General features: G+C 36.3%; 1 protein-coding gene across 1 annotated transcript in view; it reads left to right on the forward strand.

The window, feature by feature from the left end:
• The window catches only part of CNTNAP5 (contactin associated protein family member 5), a 939,273-nt gene that overhangs the window by 570,170 nt on the left and 342,847 nt on the right, over positions 1–26,256 (forward strand). Inside the window, exon 11 of the mRNA XM_049773789.1 lies at positions 9,732–9,838. Coding sequence (XP_049629746.1) covers positions 9,732–9,838 — 107 coding nt within the window. The remainder of the gene's footprint in view (positions 1–9,731; positions 9,839–26,256) is intronic.

Here is a 26,256-nt window from a genome sequence, read left to right on the forward strand (position 1 = left end):
CCAGTGCTTTGCCTTTTTTTTCTTTGTTGGTTTCTTGATCATTTTTATATTGCAGTTTTCCTTCGAGTTCATCGATGTGCTTCTCCATCTCTGTGGTTCTACTCGTAAGGCTTGTTATTTTGTCTTTTACATCCTTCACTTCTTTTTGTATGGAATCTCTCATGTTCTTTAACATTTCTTCTTTAATTTGGCTTAGTCGTTCGTCCATGAATTTCTTATACTCGGTTGCTAGGGTTTCTTTCATTCTGTTTAGTAATTCTTGCATTTCCTTCCTCATGGCCGCTTTTAGGTCTTCTTCCCATGAATCTGTGCGCTTTGGTGGACTTGGAAACTTGATAGGGCTTGTCATGTTGTCTCCAGTTATAAGGGATCTCCTTGATTTACGCATAATACTTTGTATTTAATGGTATGTTTTGGAGTACTATGGCTTCTAATTTCAGTCTGCTTTGGTCTCCTTCCTGAAGGTTTTTCTAGAGGAGCCTGTTGGGTGAGTTTGCTGAACCTAGCCCTTTCTCCTCCCCTTTGATCCCTAGAGTTCAACCTTCCTGCAGTGGGTTTTGTCCCCTTTCTGCTCCTTATTTCTGTCAGCGGTGCAATTCCACTCCTGGCCACAATGGTTACTGGCGCTGTTGAGCCTAGCACTCAATCCACCCTCCTTTCTCTGGGATTCAATGGAGATCCGCCCCCTCCAATCCTCCCTTGAAGGAGTTCCCTCAGTTCCACTCTGCAGGCTCTATCTACGCCCTTGGGAAGTCCCTGGTCCGCTCCAGGGTCCAGGGGGGTGGACTGTTCTAGGTCACCTGCGAGTCTAGATGGTTGGCCTATCTCCCCGTCTATTCGGGTCGCTCAACTTGTCTTTCTAGGCGCCACCCTGGGGGGAGGGGCCAGCCCCGAGCCTAGCAAAAAGTCAGAAACTCACTCACGCCTCCCCAGCCGGCACTCTGGAGTCTCTGGGGGGAGGGACAGGCCCAAACGCCAAGCAAAAGGAGAGAAACCCACTCACGCCTCCCCAGCCGGCACTCAGGAGTCTCTGAGGGGAATGGCAGGCCCAAACGCCAAGCAAAAGGAGAGAAACCCACTCACGCCTCCCCAGCCGGCACTCAGGAGACTCTGAGGGGAATGGCAGGCCCAAACGCCAAGCAAAAGGAGAGAAACCCACTCACGCCTCCCCAGCCGGCACTCAGGAGTCTCTGAGGGGAGTGGCAGGCCCAAACGCCAAGCAAAAGGAGAGAAACTCACTCACGCCTCCCCAGCCGGCACTCAGGAGACTCTCATAGTTGTTTTGATTTGCATTTCCCTGATGATTATGATGTGGAGCATTTTTTCATGTGCTTTTAGCCATTTGTATTTCTTCTTTGTCAAAGTGTCTGTCCATTTCTTCTCCCCATTTTTTGATGGGATTAGATGATTTTTTCTTGTAATTTCTGTCAGTGTCTTGTATATTTCGGAAATTAGCCTCTTATCTAATGGGTATTGGATGAATAGTTTCACCCACTCAGTGGGTGGCTCTTGAATCTTGGGCACTATTTCCTTTGAGAAGCAGAAGCTTATCAGCTTTATATATTCCCATCTGTTAATCTCTGCTTTCACTTACTTGGAGAGTGCAGTTTACTCCTTGAAGATGCCTGTAGTATCAATGTCCTGGAGTGTTTTTGCCGACATGTTGTTCTATATATCTTAGGGCTTAGGGTCTGATATCGAGGTCTTTCATCCATTTGAATTTTACCTTTGAAAATGATGTTATGTTGGGGTCTAAGTTCAATTTTTTGCATGTGGCTAGCCAGTTGTGCCAACACCACTTATTGAAGAGGCTTTCTTTTCTCATTTAGGATTTCTTGCTCCTTTATTAAACATTAGGTGAATGAGCCTGGTGAGGTGGTGCTAGAAGTAAGGTGTTTGCCTTGCAAGTGCTAGCCAAGGAAGGACCGCATTTCTATCCACCGGCATCCCATATGATCCCACCCCCAAGCCATTGGCAATTTCTGAGCACTTAGCCAGAAGTAACCGCAGAGTATCAAACGGGTATGGACTGAAAAACCAAAAAAAATAAATAAAAATTAGGTGATTGTATGTCTGGAGAACATTCTCTGAGTATTCAAGCCTATTCCAATAACCTAAGGGCCTGTCTTTATTCCAATACCATGCTGTTTTGATAACAATTGTTTTGTAGTAAAGTTTAATGTTGGGGAAAGTAATTCCTCCCATATTATTTTTCCTAATGATTGCCTAGCTATTCTAGGGTGTTTTGTGTTCCAAATGAATTTCAAAAGTGCCTGATCTACTTCTTTGAAGAATGTCATTGGTATCTTTAGAGGGATTGTATTAAATCTATACACTGCTTTGGGGAGTATTGCCATGTTAATGATGTTAATCCTGCGAATCCATGAGCAGGATATGTGCTTCCATTTCCATGTTTTCTCTCTTATTTCTTGGAGTAGAGTTTTATAGTTTTCTTTGTATATGTCCTTCACATTTTAGTCAAGTTGATTCCAAGATATTTGAGTTTGTGTGGCATTATTGTTTTCTTAATGTCCTTTCTTCCTTATTACTATTGGTGTATACAAAGGCCATTGATTTTTGTGTGTTAATTTTGTAGCCTGCCAAGTTGCTATATGAGTCTATTGTTTCTAGAAGTTTTTTGGTAGTGTCTTTAGGATTTTCTATGTAGAGCATCATGTCATCTGAAAACAGTGAGAGCTTGAATTCTTCTTTTCTATCTAGATTCCCTTGATATCTTTTTCTTGCCTAATCACTATAGCAAGTACTTTCAGTGCTATGTTGAATAGGGGTAGTGAAAGAGGACAGCCTTATCTTGTGCTAGATTTTAGAGTGAAGACTTTTAGTTTTTCTCCATTGAGGATAATATTTGCCACTGGCTTGTGGTAGATAGCCTTAACTATATTGAGAAAGGTTCCTTTCATTCCCATCTTGCTGAGAGTTTTTATCAAGAATGATTTTTGGACATTATTAAATGCTTTCTCTTCATCTATTGATATGATCATGTGATTTTTATTTTTTTTTGTGGTTAATGTTATGTATTATGTTGATAGATTTACGGATGTTAAACCATCCTTGCATTTCTGGCATGAAACCTACTTAATCGTAGTGGATGATCTTCTTAATGAGGCATTGAATCCTATTTGCCATGATTTTGTTGAGGATTTTGCATCTGTGTTCATCAGCGATATTGGTCTGTAATTTTCTTTCTTTTATTTTTTTTATAGCATGTCTGTCTGTTTAGGTATCAAGGTAATGTTGGCTTCATAAAAGCTATTTGGAAGTATTCCTGTTTTTTCAATTTCATGAAAGAGTCTTGCCAGGATTGTTGGTAGTTCCTCTTGAAAGGTTTGAAAGATTCATTAGTGAATTTATCTGGGCCTGAGCTTTTGTTTGGGGGCAGACATTTGATTAATGTCTTAATTTTCTCAATAGTGATGGGTGTGTTTAGATAAATACATGTCTTCAGTCAACCGTGGAACATTATAAGAGTCCAAGAATTTATCTATTTCTTACAGGTTCTCATTTTTAGTGGCATAGAGTTTCTCAAAGTAATTTCTGATTACCCTTTGAATCTCTTCCATATCAGTATTTGATCTCTCCTTTTTCATTCCTAATATGAGTTATCAAGTTTCTTTCTCTCTCTTTCTTTGTTAGTTTTGCCAGTGGTCTATCAATCTTGTTTATTATTTCAAAGAATCAACTTCTGCTTTCACCGATCTTTCAGATTGTTTTCTTGTGTTTCCATTTCATTGATTTCTGCTCTCAGCTTTGTTATTTCCTTTTGTCTCCCTATTTTTGGGTCCTTTTGTTGAGACTTTCTAATCCTATGAGTTGCATCATTAGGCTATTCAGGTATTCTTCTTCTTTCCTGATGTGTGCTTGCAAAGCTAAATATTTTCCTCTCAGTACCACTTTTGCTGTGTCCCATAAGTTCTTCTAATTTGTGTCTCTATTGTAATTTGTTTTCAGGAAGGTTTTTATTTCCTCTTTGATTTCATCTTGGACCCACTGGTTATTCAGTATTAGGCTGTTTAACTTCCAGGTATTAAAGTTTTTCTGCTGTGTCCCTTTGTGGTTCCCATATAATTTCAGGGCCTGTGGTCAGTGAAGGTAGCCTGCAAAATTTCTATCCTCTTGATATTATGGAGGTATGTTTTATGTGCTTGCTAGCATGTAGTCTATCCTGAAGAATGTCACATGTACTTTAGGGAAGAATGTGTATCCAGGTTTTTGGGGGTGGAGTGTCATATGTGTGTGTGTGTGTGTATATATATATATATACACACACACACACACACACACACACACACACACACACACACACACACACACACACATACCAGGCCTCTTTCTTCCCTTTCTCTTTTCAGGTCTAGTATATTCTTGTTGGGTTTCAGTCTGGTTGACCTAATATGTGTTCACATTGCCTTGTTGAGGTCTCCCACAATTATTGTGTTGTTATTGATATTATTTTTCAGATTTGTCAACAATTTTATTAAATATTTTCTGGCCCCTCATTCGGTGCATATATGTTTAGGAGAGTAATTTCTTCCTGGTGTACGTATCCCTTGATTGATACAAAATGTCCATCTTTGTCCTTTATAATTTTCCTGAGTATAAAGTTTGCATCATCTGATATTAGTATGGCCACTACATCTTTATTTTGGGTGTTGTTTACTTGGATGATTTTCCTCCAGCCTTTTATTTTGAGTCTATGTTTGTTCTGACTATTCAGGTGCGTTTCTTGTAAGCAGCAGAAGGTTGCATTGAGTTTTTTGACCTATTTAACCACTTTTTGTCTCTTAAATGGTGCATTTAGTCCTTTGACATTGAGAGAAAGAATTGTCCTGGGATTTAGTGCCATCTTTCTATCAAAGTTTGGTGTGTCTGTTGGTCAGTCTTGTCTTAAAATAAGTCTTCAGTTTTTCTTTTAAGACTGGTTTTTAGCCTGTAAAGTTTCTGAGCTGTTGTTTGTCTGTGAAGCCATGTATTCTTCCTTCAAACCTGAAAGTGAGTTTTGCTGGGTGCAGTATTCTAGGAGAAGCATTTATTTCATTGAGTTTTGTCAATATGTCCCACCACTGCCTTCTGGCCTTGAGTATTTCTGGTAACAGGTCTGCGGTAAATCTCAAGGATGTTCCCTTGAATGTAATTTCTCTTTTTGATCTTGCTGCTTTCAGAATTCTGTCTCTATGTGGGATTCATCATTGTGACTAGGATGTGTCTTGGGGTGTTTTTTCTGGGGTCTCTTTTAGTTGGTACTCTTCAGGCATGCAGGATTTGATCGCCTGTATTCTTTAGCTCTGGTAGTTTCTCTTTAATGATGTTCTTGACCGCTGATTCTTCCTAGAGATTTTCTTCCTGTGCCTCTGGGACTCCAATGATTCTTAAGTTGTTTCTGTTGAGCTCATCATAGACTTCTGTTTTCATTTGTTCCCATTCTTTCAGTAATTTTTCCATTGTTTGATCTTTTGCTTTAAGGCTTTTTTCCAATCTTTTCTGCTGTATGGAGTTGTTATTCATCTCATCTTCTAGTGAACCAATTCTATTTTCAGCTGCTGTTAACCTGTGGGAAATCTCATCCATTTCTTTCTTCAATTCATCTACTGAGTTTTTCAGGCCTGTTATTTGATCTGAAATTTCAGTTTTGAGTTTTATGATTTCTATCTTCACATTCTCTTGATTCTTGTTAGTGTTCTCTCCTATACTTTCTTTGAGTTCTGTGAACATCTTCCATATTGCGACTCTAAACTCCTTATCTGAGAGACTGACTAATTGTTTACCCATGTTCTGGTCATTAAAGTTGTCATCTTAATTCTATATGCCTGTCTCTGTCCTATGTTGTTTCCCCATTGTCACACTTGTATTGTGGGTTTATCTATATGTTGTGGTTGTATTCATTGGCTATATGATGTGCGTGACCGCCTCCTCTGGCTTCTCCCTTTCTGGGTGGAAAACTCTCCTCCAGCGAAGGCTAGCCATCCACAGATGAAGCCACACACGCAGGAAATCAGGCCCACAGAAGTCGCACAGAAGACCGACAGTCCAGACCGTCCAGAGAGATGTGCCAGGCTTCAGCGTTCCATCAGAGTTCAACCAGCTCCTCCCTTTCTGTGTGGAGAAACTCACCTTCAGGGAAGGCTAGCCATCTGCAGATGAAGCCACACACACAGAAAATCAGGCCCACAGATGCTGCACAGAAGAGACAGTCCAGAGAGCAATATCTTAATTTTAACATCTTGATTACAAATATGATTGTAGTCGGGATTCTGTCGTGTAAAGAACGTACCCCTTCACCAGTGGAACATTCTCATCACCAATGTACCTAATCTCCTTCCTCCCTAACCCACCCCCGCCTGTACTCTAGACAGGCTTTCTGCTTCCTTCATTCATTCACATTGTTGTGATAGCTCTCAATGTAATTATTTCTCTAACTGCACTCATCACTCTTTGTAATGAGCTTCAGATCCTTAGCTGGACCTTCTAGCCCTCCTCTCTTTTGTCTGAGATTTATTGCAAAAATATCTTTAATTTTTCTTAAAATTCATAGATGAGTGAGACTATTCTGCATCTATCTCTCTCCTCTGATTTATTTTACTCAGCATAATATATTCCATGTACATCCATGTATAGGAAAATTTTATGCCTTCATCTCTTGTGATGGCTGCATAACATGCCATTGTGTATATGTACCAAAGTTTCTTTAGCCATTCTTGGTTGTTTCCAGAATCTGGTTATTGAAAATAGCACTGCAAGGAATATAGGTGTGAGAAATGGATTTTTGTATTGTATTTTTATGTTCCTAGGGTATATTCCTAGGAGTGAACACCAGGTTTTTCTAATGGTTCATGAGGATGTGTTCCAACTTGGATTTCTCTCAAGAATATGTACTCTTTGTGCACATATGTATGACAACTTATGTTTTAAAATATTTTATGCATACACTGTAAAATAATACAAGACTTCCTTCTGCATTGAGTGTTATTTTACAAATAACAAGCTTTGAGTCATTACATAATAAAAAAGTAATAAATTTTCTATTTTAGCTGGATGGAATGATGAGTATTTTTTCCTAAAGTTTTTGTATTCACTCACAGAACATAATATGAAATAAGACAGCCAACCCTCAGGAGATTCAGTTTTAAGCAAATATTAGGACCCATAATTACGACAAGAGCCCCACCATTTATTTTTCATATTGCATACTGAACTGCAGCACTTTATTTTACTTTATTTTAATTTGTCTTTTCTTTTTTTATTGCTGACTAATTTTCTTCTCATGGTTACAAACAGATATTTGGTTCTTTAATGTTTTTATTTTATAATGTCAGAATAAAAAATGAGACTGATTTTAACTCTATTGGTACTAAAACCTAAATAACTATGAAAGTGAATATATGTGAATAAATTTGAATACATATTTGGCTTTTCATCCTTATCTATTTATCTATCAATCAATTTTTGGTAAACTAACTCTGGGTATGCAAAGCAAGCTGTCAACCACTGTTTACATCCTTGGTCTCCTTGATTTTACCATTAAAGGAACTAAATATGTGTTAGGAGAGGAAATTTGCAATTTATGAAGCTGGAACTCTATGTCTGCCTATTTATGTGTGCATACACGCACATGTGTGTGTTTATGCATGCACATGTGTGTATTTGAGTCTTGAGGAAAGAGTATGGTGATGTAGAATTGTGACCAATAGATTTTTAAAATTATTAAGCTATAGAAGGGATACACACACATGTATATATATATATATTTATATATATATATATATATATATATATATATATATATATATATATAGTCAGAGAGAGAGAAATAAGCTTAGGAGAAGCAATACTCAGAATTAGGAAGATGCTTGAATACAAAAGAATAAGAAATATAGCTGTAGGTGGGCTTGCTTTTTTAGATGAAGACATTGATACCTAATGGTCCTGTAACTTCCCTACAGCATAAGATAGAGCAACTAGGTATCAGGGACTGGAGCTAATGAGTTACATGCCCCCTTTCTTTCATCATGACCATGATGACCAGGAGATGTGAGTGGAAATTAATATAAATATATTTGAGTAGAGAATACATCTATCTTATGTTGATTAATTAATGACTTATTATGTTATGTGAACATGTTACAGTGCAAAGTTGCTGGACTCTTAAAAAATCTTTGTTCTTTAAGCCAGAGTTTGATACTGCACAGTTACAATAAGCTTTTCCTAAACATAAGCACTGTCAGCACAATTGTATGTTTGCTGTGCTGAGCAGAAAATTTCTAATAATATGTCTGAACATATGCAGGAATATTAGTTTCTGGGCTTTGAAACAATCATTGCTGGAGGGTTTCCTACCTATATAAGCATTTAGGGCAAATAATCTCACTTTTGCTTCCCTCACATTCTCAGCAGATCCACAATGAGCTCTTTATTATATTATACCACTTCAGTAATTTCATTGCTTACACCTTTTCTCTTTTAAATTCATGGGATATTTCCCCCCTGTAATGATTGTTTTCAATAATCTTAGCATTATTATTCCTTTACTGTTCATTCTATTCAATACAAATATTGAACATTTGCCAGGTTATCTCAGTATCAACTATGCCTGCTGCATAGAAAGTTAAAATCATATATATGAAAGGTGAAAAAATTAACACTATTCTGCAGAAAATTACTGACCTGGGATTAGAACTCAGACATATAAAGTTCTATGGTCTTCATTCAAAAGAAATGAATGTTTTCTTACTCCCATCAGTACAAGTGGAATGTAAAGTTTCTTTTAACACCTACCATTTTATAGTAAATAGTAGATGTCAGATTTTAGTATGATCATGTTTCAATGTTGAATTTTCATTTCATCTAGTCCCACTTTGATTTTCTAACATCAGTTTTGTATTGTTATGAACTCACATAGTAATTTTATTTACTTTAACTCTCGAATAAAATTTTTCAATGCTGTGCTTGCGCTTTGAATGAATTGTAAGTGATATCATTGTGAATCATGATGATTGGTATACATATCTCATATTGTGAAATATTCTTTACATATAATCATTAAAGTGTGAATTCTGGATTAAATTATTTGAATGCTTCAGAGAGTTTTAAATTTATGCTAAAATATATCTAGAAGAGTAATATTGGATATCCTAAGTACTAAAGATTCACTTGCTGCTTCTGTATTTATAAAATTAATATTTTATGGCACGTTAATTGATCAGGTACCACTTTTCAAATTCCACATGTATTTTAATACAGCTTTGTCAACAATACCCAAAAGAAAAACAGGAGTAAATCTAAGTAATTATGTTGTTTTTATTTTTTACTTTAAATCACAAAATCCTTCCAGCATATGAAATTTCCATCTTTGCACAGTATATTTGCATACAAGTTTAAAGAAATGATTAAAAACTATTCCTGCCACATCATATTAGAGTTGAGCTACAAAGATATTCTCCAATGTGAAAGTGCTTAAGCTAATTTCTTAAATTAGCTTTGATAGTTTGATTATATGGTACTTCTAGATAAAACAAATTCCTGTTATTGTAATATTTGTATTACAATAAATTGTTGTATTTTATTAGCCATTGTAATATTTTGATGTCATACATCTAACTTTATTATAAAATTTTAACAATTTCATTTTACTATATATATAGTTTGATGAGACATTTTTGTTAACAAGTATGTTAACAAATTTGTTTTTATTTTGTTTTTGCTTGATTTACACTTAGATGCTTGCCAAACTACTGTGAACATGGAGGTAAATGTTCTCAGTCCTGGACTAACTTCTACTGCAATTGTAATGACACAGGTTACATTGGGGCCACCTGCCATAACTGTGAGTAGATTCATGTTTTAACCACAGTAAAAATTTAAAAATACTAATTTTAATTTTAGGATTGTTTTTATTATAGATATTCAACAATAATCTTGTTCTGAAATGCTGGTAGAGTTTCTGCCATTTAGGATGCTGTCATATCAAAATGAATGAAGCACAAGAAAGTTGTGCTAGCTATTAAAAACTTCTCCCTGAAGATGGAAAACATTATTTTCAATCTCTACTAGCATTTTAAAGTGGCATGAAAACATGTAACATAAGGGTACAGAGATTGCAATTTGAACATGGCAATGGTAGAACCTTCTTTTGGTGACAGACTCTGATGATTACATTCAAACAGAAGATGAGCTGACTATATAGAAGAAAAATGATATAGTAGAGAAATGATAGGAAAACTAAAAATCTGCAAAATTTGTCTTTTCACTGAATATCACTGACAGTGAAATAAAAAGATTATATAAGAAATAAAAGACAGACTAAGACAAATTAGAGCTTATGAAGAATAAGAAGTGAGGAATTTAAAAATATGAATATATGAATAATTTAATCCCTCATTTCTATCATTGTAGTTTTATTGAGGTTATTATGCCAAAGTACACAATAAAGTAGTTTAGATTTGTTATTTAGAGTCAAGCTTTTCAAAACCTGGATTGTGATCCCATTTGCTGTATGTAACAAAATGTGAAGACTTTGGGGGAAGGAAGTTGGGCCTCTGTAGTTATACCCAGTCATGTTCTACACATGCTCCTGATTTGTGGTTAGGGAACACTCCTTATGCCGCCCAGGCATGGCATGTGTTTCTGGGAAAAAAAACAGGTTTGATTGTCTAAAGATAAGCACCACACTTCAGTTTACCTCTCCAGATACTAATATAGGGAGCTTAAAATTTTTTCTTTTGATGTATTATGAGTAAATCTATTAGTTTAATATCTATTTTAAGCATATGTTTTATAATATAATATAATATAATACAATACAATATAAAATATAATATAATATATTTTAAAATACCTATTTCATACATATATACATTAATATATAAAATGTGCTAAAAGTGAGTGGAGATAGTTTCTGGGTTGTTTGTTTGTGTGTTTGAAGTGGCATGCCTGGAGGTATTCAGGGTTTCCTCCCGACTCTGCTAAAGGATTACTTCTGGCAGTGCTGGGAGAAGATATGGGATGTTGGGAATCTTTCAATCAAGTACTTACTGTTTTGTCTTTTAACCCCAAAGAGTGGAACAAATCCTAAAGTCACAGTGTAGATAACTGTATGCCAAACTATGAAAATATTATAGAAAAAAGAAATTTAAATTGACTTAAAAGCAAAGTGGAGCAGAGAAAGCCTTTGAGAAAGATTAAGAAGACAAGACAGGCTTGAAATTTTTCTTTCTTCTCTTTCTTTCTTTCTTTCTTTCTTTCTTTCTTTCTTTGTTGCTTTCTGTGTTTCTTTCTTTCTTTCTTTCTTTCTTTCTTTCTTTCTTTCTTTCTTTCTTTTCTTTCTTTCTTTCTTTCTTTTTCTTTCTTTCTTTCTTTCTTTCTTTTTCTTTTTCTTTCTTCTTTCTTTCTCTTTCTTTTTTTCTTTCTCTTCTTCTTCTTCCTTCTTTTTCTTCTTCCTTTCTTCTTTCTTTTCTTCTTTCTTCCTTTCTTCCTTCCTTCTTTCTTTCTTTCTTCTCTCTCTTTCTTTCTTCTCTTTCTTTCTTTCTTTCTTCTTTCTTTCTCTTTTCTTTCTTCTTTTTTCTTTCTTTCTTCTTTCTTTCTTTCTTTCTTCTTTCTTTCTTTCTTTTTCTTTCTTCTTTCTTTTTCTTTCTTTCTTTCTTTTTCTTTCTTTCTTTTCTTCTTCTGCTTCTTTTCTTTTTTCTTCTTCTGCTTCTTCTTCTTCCTTCTTTTCTTCTCTTTCTTCTTTCTTTCTTCTTTCTTCTCCTTCCTTTCTTCCTTCCTTCCTTTCTCTCTCTCTTTCTTTCTCTCTCTTTCTTTCTTCTTTCTTTCTTTCTTTCTTTTTTCTTTCTTTCTTTCTTCTTTCTTCTTTCTTTCTTCTTCTTTCTTCTTTCTTTCTTCTTCTTCATTTCTTCTTTTTCTTCTTTCTTTCTTTCTTTCTCTTTCTTTCTTTCTTTCTTTCTTTTCTTTTCTTTCTTTTCTTTCTTCTTCTTTCTTCTTTCTTTTTCTTCTTTCCTTTCTTTCTTCTTTCTTTTCTTCCTCCTTCCTTTCTTCATTTCTTCCTTCCTTTCTTCCTTCCTTCCTTCCTTTCTTCATTTCTTCCTTCCTTCCTTCCTTTCTTCCATCCTTCCTTCCTTCCTTTCCTTCCTTCCTTCCTCCTTCCTTCCTTCCTTCCTTCCTTCCTTCCTTCCTTCCTTCCTTCCTTCCTTTCTTTCTTTCTTTTTCTTTTCTTTTCTTTCTTATCTTTCTTTTTTCTTTCTTCTTTCTTCTTTCTTTTCTTCTTTTCTTTCTTTTCTTTCTTCTTTCTTTTCTTCTTTTCTTTCTTTCTTTCTTTCTTTCTTTCTTTCTACTTTTCTTCCTTTTCTCTATTTTTTTTTTAGTTTCTGCTGCAGATGATATTACAACTAGGGAATTAACAGAGGTTATATCAACAGGTTGGAGTCAAAGTTTGGTTCAAAATGAATACTGTTAACACTTTTGGAACTGTAGAGATAGGATAGTAAGCAGATAAACCTTGCATGCGGCTTATCTGAGTTTGATCATTGAAACTATATATCATCCCCTAAGTCTGCTAGAATGATCACTGAACACAGACCCAGGAGTGTGCCCTATAATACATTATTTTAATTAATTAATTAATTTTCTTGGTTTGGGGGCCACACTTGGTAGTTCTAAGAGTTTACTCCTATTTCTATATTTAGGAATCAGTTAGTGTTTCTCATATGAACCTATATTTCACCATATGTTTTTTTTTTGGCCAGAGTATCTGTACTGTATAAGAAAATCATCTACACCCTATAATATCTCTCTGCCCCCCTGAAATACATAATTTTAATTTTAACAGTAAATACCATTTTACTTTTTATATTATAATTTATTTAAAGAAAATGCATCAGATAGTTGATATAGTTGATCATAATATATTTGTTTCCAGATAAGTGAAAACAAAGTTACTTAAAACATAAAATGAAAAAAAAGAAATGAAGAAAATTAAAAATAATAAAGGAAAAACGAAGCAGAATTGTATTGTATCTACAACGAAGTCATAAATGGCAACTATTTAGTAAGCCTTTGTTTTGAGCTATTTATTTTGTTAAATTGGTGTGTTTCTATAGGGATGAAAATATTAAACAAATAAAGTTGTCCAGATTCAAAGCACATTACTGATAGTATGAATTCTAGGGGTGTTAGTCAGCTGCCAGTTCTCCTGGAAGAAGGAAGATATGGGAGATATCACTCCAAAAATGTCCTGGTGATATCAGCCCTAAAATTGAAGTAACTGAAGTGTGGTCATATGGGTGTCCCCAAAAGGAATCATAGAGGGTCAGTCATGCCAGAGCCTTTGGGAAAATGATGATTGTTGGTGATGGAGAATGGCTTTGGCAGGGTGATGGCTTGGCCCACCCTCCCTGCCCACCCGAGATGGCCATCATTCTGTTTCTTGAGCAGGTGTACTCATAATCTTTCATTGCTTAGTATATGTCTCATTTGAAAAAAAACTTTTTCAGTACATGGACCTGGCCCGGTTCAAACATGGTGACTGCATTTATGTGTATGGTTACAGGTACCAGATTCCTGTAAGAAGATGTGGGGAAGGGTGCCCACACTTATTCAAAAATCCTTGATGATATAGGCCCAAGTAAATATCACTTTCAAAGTGCTAAGTGTGGTGCTTATTTATCATCCATAAATAATAAATAATTGTTATATTTTAACAGATTTTGTAGAAGTGTGGGATTCTAATGCCAATAATATCATTAAAAATGCAGAATCATAGTAGCCAAACAATATTATAGTGAAAAATGAGAACTATGAAAAAGAATTGAGTGAAACTGCTTCAATTATTGCAATATCACATTGGAGCTTCCCTTTGTCTATTAAAACCTTTATTCTCAATTTATTCTCCTGAAGTTTACCAATTGTTTGAGAATTTTATCTCAATGGATAAGAATCTCTTTTTTCTATCCATCAAGGTAAAAATAGAAGATTTTGAGCTTTAGAAAAAAAGTGTGAAGTTGAAAATTGATGGAGGTGAGGTGCTGATTTTTAAAGGAACACTATCAGAATTGATGAGCAAGAGACTCAACATCCTAAGCCTTAAAAACACCATTTTTAACACCTTCTTTTCCCCCTATCTGTAAAATCACTCAATGCCTTCTCGGTGAGCTGAAACATTGCTAAATTTCTCTTTTCTACTGGGCACCAAGCCAGGACAAATCAGAAGGGCTTGGGTGATTGTGAAGTTTGGCAAGCATACCTTGGGTGCCTGTGCAATTCACAAATCTATCTTCCCTTTAAAAATCTCTTCACCTTTCTTAATTGGGTGAGTAGCATGGTTTGAAATACGTTTGAAAGTAAGCGAACCATGCCCAGCTTTTCCTCCTTCCATAACCATATGTCCCTATGTGGAGCATCTGAGATTAAAGCATGGGAATGCAAAATTTAAAAACAGGATACCTACAGGTAAGAGAAAAAATGTGTACACTCACAATCCAGTTTTTGTAAAATTTCTTATATCTCTAGTATGATGTGATGATATATATCTTTTACAAACTTTACCACAATCATACTAAACACAAGGTTTTCAGATTTATAGACTTTTCAGATTTCTAATTTCTAATTAAATTTTGTAATTCCCTAGTTACCTACTCAATAAATTTTATATGCTCTCTATAGATGCTTCTCTTTTTTATTAATTTTTATTATTTATATTTTTGTATTATTGACACTCCCAGTGAATGAGATCCAGTAGGACTTATAGTCAGAAAAGAAGTAACATACCAGTCCATTATTTGTGGAATATAGATGGGTCTAGAGAAAATAAAACCTTCAATAGATTTACTAAGAAAGAACAGAACTAGGATTTCCAAGTTTTAGACAGCTATTTGCTGAAGTTTTGTCATCCTATTTCAAATATATTTTCACTTTACCTAAAGATAAATTAAAAAGATGTATGCAGATTTATTTTCAAATGATTTATTTAAACCACTTATTTTAATTTGATTTGTTTTGTTCTGAGACCACACCCAAACATGGTTAAGGGTCATCCCCAGTCTGTACTTAGAAATCACTCCTGTTGGTGCTTAGGGAATTACATTGAACACCACAGAATAAAACTAAGCCAACTACATGCAAAGCAAGTGTCCTATCTTCTATGCTATTTTCACAGCATATAAATTATTTTATTTAAAAACCATACAGCACATAATTGGCATAATTGATCATAATAAATTTGTTTCCAGGTAATTAGGAACAAAATTTTTTTAAAAAATAAAGAAGAGAGAAAAATGTTCAGCAGAAAGAACATTTGTAAAATTATTTTATCTCACAATAAGATCACTAAGTTAGAAGATTTAGTAAGATTTTATTCCAAATCATTCTATTACTTCTTTTGTTTCTGAACATTAGGTATTTTCAGATACACTTTGGCATCTGAAATAGTGTGCTCCTACTGGGATGACTGTAAAATAAATTAGGTTTTCTCTTGTCTGTGAATGTGACTGAGTGGCCCAGGAATTATAAGCACCATTACTGATACTATAGCTTATGTGGTGTATGTTTATGGCTGCCATAAACTGTAGAATATTTGTAGATTTGTAGAAACATGAGAAGTTGGGGGAGTAGATGCCTGCACTCACTCCAAAATTTTTCTGGTGATATCAGCCCCAATACTAGCATACCTGAAGATTTGATAAGATTGGTGTTTTTGTAGAGAGCCATATATATGTAGTGAAGCTTACTGAGCCTTGGCAAAGTGGCAATTGTGGGTGATAGCTGCAGCAGTATGGATTCAGCCAGGGTGTGGACTTGATCTATCATCTCTTCTAAGACTGCCAGCTTTCAGCTTCAAGGCCAGGATACCCATAATTTTTAACATCTTGATTTACATCTTTTTTGAGAAAAGAGTGAGTTTCTGGAGCTAGCAAAATGCATACATTATGACTGTTTGTGCTGAAAACCACTTTTTTTTTATAAGAGTAAAGTGATTGTATGTGGGCAATTTACTGAGACCATTCCCCCATGCAAAGAAGAAATATACAATCATCACTTCAAGGACTGGAGATCATGCATATATCTAGTTGAGTTTGATTTTCTACATGCTGTATGGATCCCTGATTCCTGAGAGGAGTGATCTCTCATATAGAGAGCTAAGCCCTGAATAACATTAGTTGTGACTCCAAACAAACAAAACTAACAAAGATATTCATGTCTTTCCATAAATGCTATAGAATATATTACATTATGCCTGAAGTTTGTTTTATATTGTTTTCCATCTATGTTGTATTCTCTTCTTCGGGGGGGGGTAAATGGAGAAAAAAACAATGTTTTGTGGAATTGGAGATTTCACTCAATCATTTGGTATACATGCTTTGCATACATGATTCTTCATATCTCATGGTTCTCCAAAAACTATTTGAAGTTATCCCAAGCATTGAACTTGGACTAGACCCTAGAAAAACTATCACATATATTCCCAAATAATAATAAATTATAAATGTCTTTATTCCAGGTTAAACAAATTGACAGCACAAAGTCCAGAGTCATCATACTTTATGATGCAAACCATGAACATTGATTTTATATTTGTGTAATCTATTTTATTTTATTTTATTTTATTTTGGCTTTATATGACTTTGGAATGAACTCAAGGCTTATTCTTGTCTCAATCTGGAATTATATCTAGCAGGACTCAGGAGACCAGTAAGGTATTATAGATCAAATACAGATCAGCAACATACAAGGAAAATTCTTTACCTTCCCTCAATCTCTCCAAACCCAAAGTTTGTTACCTTATTTTTTAACTTTTTTTATTTAAACAACTTTATTACATACATGCTTGTGTTTGAGTTTCAGTCATGTAAAGAACAGAACCCATCACCAGTGGAAATTTCCCATCACCGATGTTCCAAATCTCCCTCCTCCCCACCCAACCCCACCTGCACCCAACCCTGACCTGTACTGTAGACAGGCTTTCTATTTCCCTCATACATTCTCATTATTAGGATAGTTCAAAACATAGTTATTTCTCTAACTAAACTCATCCCTGTTTGTGGTGAGCTTCATGAGGTGAGCTGTAACTTCCAGCTCTTTTCTCTTTTGTGTCTGAAAGTTATTATTGCAAGAATGTCTTTCATTTTTCTTAAAACCCATAGATGAGTGAGGCCATTCTGCGTCTCTCTCTCTCTCTCTCTCTCTCTCTCTCTCTCTGACTTATTTTACTCAGCATAATAGATTCCATGTACATCCATGTATAGGAAAATTTCATGACTTCATCTCTCCTGACAGCTGCATAATATTCCATTGTGTATATGTACCACCGTTTCTTTAGCTATTCATCTGTTGGAGGGTATCTTCGCTGTTTCCAGAGTCTTGCTATGGTAACTAATGCTGCAATGAATATAGGTGTAAGGAAGGGATTTTTGTATTGCATTTTTGTGTTCCTAAGGTATATTCCTAGAAGTGGTATAGCTGGGTCATATAGGAGCTCGATTTCCAGTTTTTGGAGGAATCTCCATATCGCTTTCCATAAAGGTTGAACTAGACAGCATTCCACCAACAGTGAATAAGAGTTTATTTCTCTCAACATCCCCACCAACAATGATTGTTCTCATTCTTTGTGATGTGTGCCAATCTCTGGGGTGTGAGGTGGTACCTCATAGTTGTTTTGATTTGCATCTCCCTGATGATTAGTGATGTGGAGCATTTTTTTCATGTGTCTTTTGGCCATTTGTATTTCTTCTTTGTCAAAGTGTCTGTCCATTTCTTCTCCCCATTTTTTGATGGGATTTGATGTTTTGTCTTGTAAAGTTCTGTCAGTGCCTTGTATATTTTGGAGATTAGCCCCTTATCTGATGGGTATTGGGTGAATAGTTTCTCCCACTCTGTAGAGGGCTCTTCTATCCTGGGCACTATTTCTTTTGGGGTGCAGAAGCTTCTCAGTTTAATATATTCCTATCTGTTAATCTCTGCTTTCACTTGCTTGGAGAGTGCAGTTTCCTACTTGAAGATGCCTTTAGTCTCAATGTCCTGGAGTGTTTTTACCTACGTATTGTTCTATATATTTTAGGGTTTCGGGTCCCATAGATTCTGATAGTTTGTGTCTCCATTGTCATTTGTTTCTAGGAAGATTTTGATTTCCTCTTTGATTTCATCTCGGACCCACTGGTTATTCAGTTTTAGGCTTTTTAACTTCCAGGTATTAAAGTTTTTCTTCTGTGTCCCTTTGTAGTTCACATATAATTTCAGGGCCTTGTGGTCAGCAAAGGTAGCCTGAAAAATTTCTATCCTCTTGATATTATGGAGGTATGTTTTGTGTGCTAGCCTGTAGTCTATCCTGGAGAATGTCCCATGTACATTAGAGAAGAATGTGTATCCAGGCTTCTGGGGGTGATGTATCCTGTATATATCTACTAGGCCTCTTTCTTCGATTTCTCTTTTCAGGTCTAGTATATTCTTGTTAGGTCAGTCTGGTTGACCTGCCAAGTGTTGACAATGCTGTGTTGAGGTCTCCCACAATTATTGTGTTGTTATTGATATTATTTTTCAGATTTCTCAACAATTTTATTAAATATTTTGCTGGCCCCTCATTCGGTGCATATATGTTTAGGAGAGTGATTTCTATCTGCTGTATGTATCCCTTGATTAATATAAAATGTCCATATTTGTCCCTTACAACTTTCCTAAGTATAAAGTTTGTATCATCTGATATTAGTATGGCCACTCCAGCTTTTTTATGGGTGTTGTTTCCTTTGATGATTTTCCTCCAGCGTTTTATTTTGAGTCTGTTTGTTCTGACTATTTAGGTGCGTTTCTTGTAGGCAGCAGAAGGTTGAATTGAGTTTTTTGATCCATTTAGCCACTCTGTGTCTCTTAACTGGTGCATTTAGTCCATTGACATTGAGAGAAAGAATTGTCCTGGGAGTTAGTGCCATCTTTATCGAAGTTTGGTGTGTCTGTTAGTCAGTCTTGTCTTAATGTAGGCCATTTAGTTTTCTTTTAAGAATGGTATTGAGTCTGTAAAGTTTCTGAGCTTTTGTTTGTCTGTGAAACCATGTATTTTTCCTTCAAACCTGAAAGTGAGTTTTGCTGGATGCAGTATTCTAGGCGAAGCATTTTTTCATTGAGTTTTGACACTATGTCCCACCACTGCTTTCTGGCCTTGAGTGTTTCCACTGACAGATCTGCAGTAAATCTTAAGGATGTTCCCTTAAATGTAATTTCTCTTTTCGATCTTGCTGTTTTCAGAATTCTGTCTCTATCTGTGGGATTCATCATTGTGACTAGGATGTGTCTTGGGATATTTTTTCTGGGGTCTCTTTTGGTTGGTACTCTTTGGGCATGCAAGATTTTATCGCATATATTCATTAGCTCTGGTAGTTTCTTTTTAATGATTTTCTTGACCATTGATTCTTCCTGGATATTTTCTTCCTGGGTCTCTGGGACTTCAATGATTTATAAGTTGTTTCTGTTGATCTTATTATAGACTTCTATTTTCATCTGTTCACATTCTTTGAGTAATTTTTCCATTGTTTGATCATTTGCTTTAAGGCTTTTTTCCAATTCCTTTTGCTGTATGGAATTGTTATTCATCTCATCTTTCAGTGTACTAGTTCTATCCTCAGCTGCTGTTAACCCGTGGGAAAGCTCAACCATGTTTTACTTCAATTCGTCTACTGAGTTTTTCAGACCTGATATTTGACCTGAAATTTTAGTTTGGAGTTTTCTGATTTCTATCTTCATATTCTCTTGTTTCTTATTAGTGTTCTCTTTTATACTTTCTTTGAGTTCTTTGAACATCTTCCATATTGCGACTCTAAACTCCTTATCTGAGAGACTGACTAGTTCAGTGGTCCTCAAACTAAGGCCTGTGGGCCACATATTTTATTTGTATCTGTTTTGTTTCTTCATTGCAAAATAAGACATATGCAGTGTGCATAAGAATTCATTCATAAGTTTTGTTTTTACTATAATCAGACCCTCCAATGGTTTGAGGGACAGTGAACTATTCCCCCTGTTTAAAAAGTTTGAGGACCCTTGTGTAACTAGTTGGTTGGTCATGTTAAAGTCATCAGTGTTGCCATCGTCATTACTAAATGATGTGCAGGGTCGGGAAGTGAAGCGGAGTTGCTGCGCTCCTCTGGTTCCACCCTTTCTGGGCTTGTAAACTCACCTCCAGGGAAGGCTCCAGGGAAAGCAAGCCATCTGCAGATGAGCCACTCACAGGATGAAATCAGGCCGAAAATGGAGCACAGCACAGAAGACTGGCAGATATGGGTGCTGGCATCTGAGTTCCAGCAGAGTTTAGCAGCTTCCTTTTTCTGGGCTTGTAAACTCACCTCCAGGGAAGGCTCCAAGGAAGCTAGCCATCCACAGATGAGCCACACACAGGATTAAATCAGGCCGAAAATGGGGCACAGCACAGAAGATAGGCAGATAGCAGTGCTGGCATCTGAGTTCCAGTAGAGTTCAGCGGATTCCCCTTTCTGGGTGTTTAAGCTCACCTCCAGGGAAGGCTCCAGGGAAGGCGAGCCTTCCACAAATGATTCACACACAGGATGAAATCAGGCTGAAAATGGAGCACAGCACAGAAGACAGGCAGATTGTGGTGCTGGCATTTGAGTTCCAGCAGAGTTCAGCAGCTTCCCCTTTCTGGGCTTGTAAACTCACCTCCAGGGAAGGCTCCAGGGAAGGGGAGCCATCCACAGATGAGCCACACACAGGATAAAATCATGCCAAAAATGGAGCACAGCACAGAAGACAGGCAGTTAGGGGTGTTGGCATCTGAGTTCCAGCAGAGTTCCTCAATCTGTCTCTCACTCTGAAGCAGGCAGAATCACCAGCAGAAATGCTGATGAAATCCAGTCTCAGGCAGCTGGAAAACGCATGGCCCTAGATGGCTTCTGCACCCTACTGACTCCCAGCAGAAACCAGCAGGAATCACTGTGTGTACAGCCCGACCCACCTCTGAAGCAGGCAGGATCACCAGGATGAACGCTGATGAAATCCAGTCTCAGGCAGCTAAAAACAGCATGACCCAAGATGACTTCTCAGTCTCTGACCTCTGGCAGAAACCAGAAGGAATCAGTGTATGTATGTCCTGAATCACCTCTGAAGTAGGCAAAATCACTGGAAAGAACGCTGATTAAATCCAGTCTTAGGCAGCTGGAAACCACATGGCCGAAAATGGCTTCTGTGTCCTTCTGACTCCCAGCAGAAACCAGCAGGAATCAGTGTGTGTATGTCCCGACCCACCTCTGAAGCAGCCAATGTTTGTTATCTAAACCAAGTAAGACTCATACCTGGGTCATAAAATAACATATCTATCTTTTAAGAACTCATTAGTATTCAAAATATTGTTATGATTATTAGAAGATTATATTAATTTTTAATTTTTATTTCTTTGGGGGGCCACACCCAGGAATGCTCAGTGGTTACTCCTGACTCTGTGATCAGACATTGCTTCTGGCAAGTTTGGGGGACCTGGATGATGGGGATTGAATATTGATCCTTTCTGGGTCAGCTGCATGCACAGCAAATGCCCTACCAAGTGGTATTACTCCAGCCCCAGAAGATTCTCTTTAATTAAGTGATTGAACTATAACATAATGATTAGGTAAAATTATTAGGAGTATAATCTTTTACAGAAGCACTTTGGACCAGAAAAGTTTATGCAATTTTTCATATATCACATCATTGGTAAAAGGCAGGCATTGGATATTAATAAAGTAAATATCAATACATAAGCCAGGTGCTTAAATCTGATATCTTATTTCATCCCTAAAATAAATAAGGCATTTATAAAACTCTTTCGTGAACTTGGTGGCATAATATTGATGACAATCTATATATTTATTAAGGCACACTATTAAGTTTAGCTAACCAAAATGAAAATGCCTATTGGGCCACACCTTGTGAAGTGACACTCAGGGTTTGCTCCTGGCTATGCGCTCAGAAATTACTCCTGGCTTGAGGGACCATAAGGGACGCCAGGAGATCCAACTGCAGTCCATCCTAGGTTAGCGAATGCAAGGCAATGGCTCTGCCACTTGCATTACTGATCTGGCTCCTATAGTTTCTAAAATATTATAGTTTTATTCTGATAACTATTTTCTGAGACATTATTTTACCTTCTCTGCCAAATTTACTATTGTTTCTAAAACTATGTGCTTTGTGCTTTGTATTTATATAAACATTTTTAATATTTAAATGGAAATAATTATGGAATTTTATGGGAAGTTCCAGGTACAGAAAACATAAACTAGATGACTTTTGTAGTACAGTAAGTTTTTCTCTGCAGACTTTATATAATTACTCAACTAGCACATTAAAAAGCAGAGCTGGTATAATTATGCATTTGTTTCTAATCGCATATCGAATGGACTCAATAAGTCCTTATAATGCAAGTACTTCTCATTCTTTATATGCTTTCTAGTGAGTGATGCTGTCCTTGATCTGTTCAATATCTATGTCTGATGACATTCACATGGTCCCTTTCAGTGTATCTTCATCATTTCTTAGCCTTCACTAATCCCTTTTCACAAAGCAAAATCTCTGACATCCTAACAATGCCTTTTAGATCACTTTTCAGCTTGGCAAGAGGATGTCAGATTTCTTCCTTTCCCAAGCCTCATATAGTGCTTTTCCCATTGAACAGTCAATTGTGAGTTATTGATTAGTAGCATATCAAGTTGTCTGGCTATCAGACTCTACAGTAGTCATTACAGAGGGGTAACACTTTTGCTATTTTAAAAGAAGCTAAATGGTTCTCAAGCTGCATGATATTTTGTGGTTGGAGTGAAAGGTTGAAAAGGGTAAGGAATTCTGGTAATCAGTGGTTTATTTAAAAGCATCACTCACATCTCTTAGCTCAGGTCAACATGTACCCTAATAGCACTCTGTGTGTTTACTATCAAGAACTAAAGAAAATTAATCTCCATGCTTAACCCTAAATGCCACTAGCAGATGTGTTCAGCTGCAGTTAGATTAAAGAAGAAAAAAATAATATTGAAATATTGAATCTCTACTCCATTTTATTTTATTTTAACATTTGTGTCATTATTTTAATGTATGTTAATTCCTCCCACTGAAATTATAATTCCATACATATAAAATTAAATATTAATTAAGTACCAATATAATGAAAAAGTATGTTATAACAGTAATATGTATGCTATTATACCTAGTAAATTGTGACATAAATAATAATATAACTGATGAAAGTCAACTAACAAAAAATATAATTCTTTGTACCTTACATAAAGCTCCATGGGACGGAAGGTATTTAACTCCTTGTCCAATGAAACATATTAGATATTTAGTCTTCGCTAGATACAAATACAAGGAAAATGCCCTATTCACTGGGCTATCACTCTGGTCCCATATCACTATTTTATGACATATAGCATGCAAATAAAAACTAAGGTCTTCAGAAAAGATTAAAAATAAAAATGAAAGGGATCTGGAATAATAACACAGATGGCTTGAGCATTTTTCTTGCATGTGGCCAACCCATATTTGATTCTTGGCATCCCTTATGATCCCCTGAGCACTTCCAGGAATGATACCTAAATGTAGTGTTAGAAGAAGCCCAGGTGTTGTTCCCAAACCAAAATAATAAATAAATAAATAAATAAATAAATAAATAAATAAAAATAAATAAATAAAACCAGAACATGAACAATAAGTGCTAGTGTAGATACCAGCAAGAAGAGACTCATATTCACTGCTGATGCAATTTTTGACTGGTCCAGCCTTTTTGGAAAACAATACTATATTTTCTGGCATATAAGATGACAGAGCATATAAGACGACCCCCTTCTTTTCTGGTTAAAATATAGGTTTTGAGCTATATTTGCTGTACAAGACTACTCCACATCAAATAGAAATAAAAACATAGGAGGAAAAGAGTAGAACTCTTAAAGGTTAACAGTATATGTTTAATAAATATTAAGATAGACTTTGGAGTGCCAAAGTCATTTTACATTTGTCATTTGTAGTCAGTGAATGTGTTTTTTTTTTAATTGTGATCTACATTGAGAGCAGGGAGAGGGGGCTTTCCAGAGCAGCTGGCTGAGGTGCAGAGAATAATAGGACAGCTAGAGGGATACAGGGCACCTCCTCTGTGTCCCATAAAAGCTGAACAGTGGACTGAGCACAAGAATGCCACATACCAGTACCCGGCAGCTGGGATTCAGCACTCCATAACTCAGCTCCTCTATGTGCTCTGAAAGATTTATCAGGACAAGCAGAGGACTGAGTGATGTCTGGAAGCTGGATGGGATGTAGTAGTAAGAGGGGGACGGATCACTCATCCCTGAAGCTGGAGTAAGTTTCAGCATATATATATGGCTTACATATTGTTGACAATAATATTTTAGACATATTTACATAAAATCAGGGGGATTCCCATCACCAATTTTCCTCCCTACACTTCCGTTTTTGTCCTACCTCCCAAATCCTCCTCCCTCACCCCTGGGGCTGCTAGAAAATGTGGTCGCCTCTGTACCTAGTTTACTACTTAGTAGTCTTGCACCTGTTTGGTCTTGGTGCCTCCCTTATTTCTCCCTCTAACTGAGAGGCAGGATTAGATAGTTCAAGTTATGTGGTTTTGTTTGAAGAAGAAAAAAGCAGTAAACTGGGGTAAAAGTTTAATATGCCAAAAATGGGCGGGATCCTTTGAGAGGCTCTCATCATCGGTTTGAGAGATGAAGGAGAAAAATAAGGTGTAGCACCCCAACAGTACAAAAAGAAGTGTCAAATATACAGTGAGCACTCCAACAATAACTACGATGAGCACCACAAAAATAGCCATGGTCTTTAGATAAAAAAACATGGCAGGGCATATAAAAAAAGAAAAGAAAAGAAGGAAAAAACATAAATGTAAATGGGGACCACAACTTCAATAATCACACCAAAACAAGGAACTCGACAAGAAGTAGATAGGTAAATAAAAATACAAAATAATAAAAAATGAGTATTTAAAATAATAATATATATAAAAAATAAAAATGTTTTGTGCTTTTTGCCTTTTTTTCCTCTCCTGCAATGGCACAGTAAATATTGGGGTCATTCAAAAAGGAATTCACTTGGCCTAAGAGATATGGGATTTCTCCATCCTTGGAGTATATTGTCATGGGATTAACTATAGACTCCATTCAGGTTCATTTACTCTCCCCTTGGTGCTTTTGTGGTGTTTGGAAGGCTTCTGCTCCTTCCTGGGTGATAGAATTAGACCTCTGTATCTAGAGATCTCAGTATCTGCACAGGTCCAGGAGTGGGATTTATGATGAAATCTTTCTTCGTCATTCTAAAAGTTCTGTTCCCTCAGTGTCATTTTAATTCATCTTCTGTGGTTGGTGGTCTTGGTCTTTGCACTGATCCTAGGATGGAACCTAGGATAGCGACTTTCATTGTGTTTCCAGAAGCCCCATTCCATTGTAATTGTTTCAGCCAGACCTTTGGAACTGGGGGTCATGGTTGTTGTGTAAGTCGTAATTCAAACCCTAGACTGGGGCTTTTTTATTGGTCCCAAGATATATACAGTCCAGTCATGGTTCTAGTAGACAGTCATCTGTAAATCGCGATCTTGGATTTTGGACCAACCAAAGGGTGACAAGTCTTCTGATTTTGTCTTATCGTTAGCTGGTGAGGTAGGATAACCTGCTCTTAGGTCAAGTTGTTCCCATTTTCCTCCTTGTCAGGATATCATATTAGAGCTGACACTTGTTGGTGGCCCAGCAGTATTAAGGATGTCCTGGTTGGGATTTGTTTCCCATAGCTGTTGTGAAGAACTTTGTCATTTCTATGTCTGGGATCCAGGGTTCAAGGCTGGACGGATGGTGTCTAATCACCTGGAGTCTAAGTTGGGTCCGCATGACATATTTTCAAGGTGGGAGATATCCCTGATTTGTAAACAAGTATGATTTCTTATCCCTAGTAGATAAGAGCTCTTTTTTATATGTAGGATTTCCCCTTTTATTAGTGTGCCTTTGCAGGGAGGAATGGTGCTACATTATATTGTCGGTGCATTTGGTGGTGGACAGAGAAGAAAACAGAAACAGGTCACACCCAACAAAGATAAAAATAGGAATAAAAATATGTGTGCTTACCTATGTATATGTAGAACAAACATTTTTTAAAAATGAATTAACAAAGTAATTAATGTAGCAAAGTGATGCAAGAGACTACTTTACTTTTTTGGATAAGCAGGTAAGGAAGTGGTGTAATACAGGTCTTATACTTATGTTTAAAGTTTAGGTTTCCCCA

The sequence above is a fragment of the Suncus etruscus genome, chromosome 5 (genome assembly GCF_024139225.1).
Source record: "Suncus etruscus isolate mSunEtr1 chromosome 5, mSunEtr1.pri.cur, whole genome shotgun sequence".
NCBI lineage: Eukaryota > Metazoa > Chordata > Mammalia > Eulipotyphla > Soricidae > Suncus > Suncus etruscus.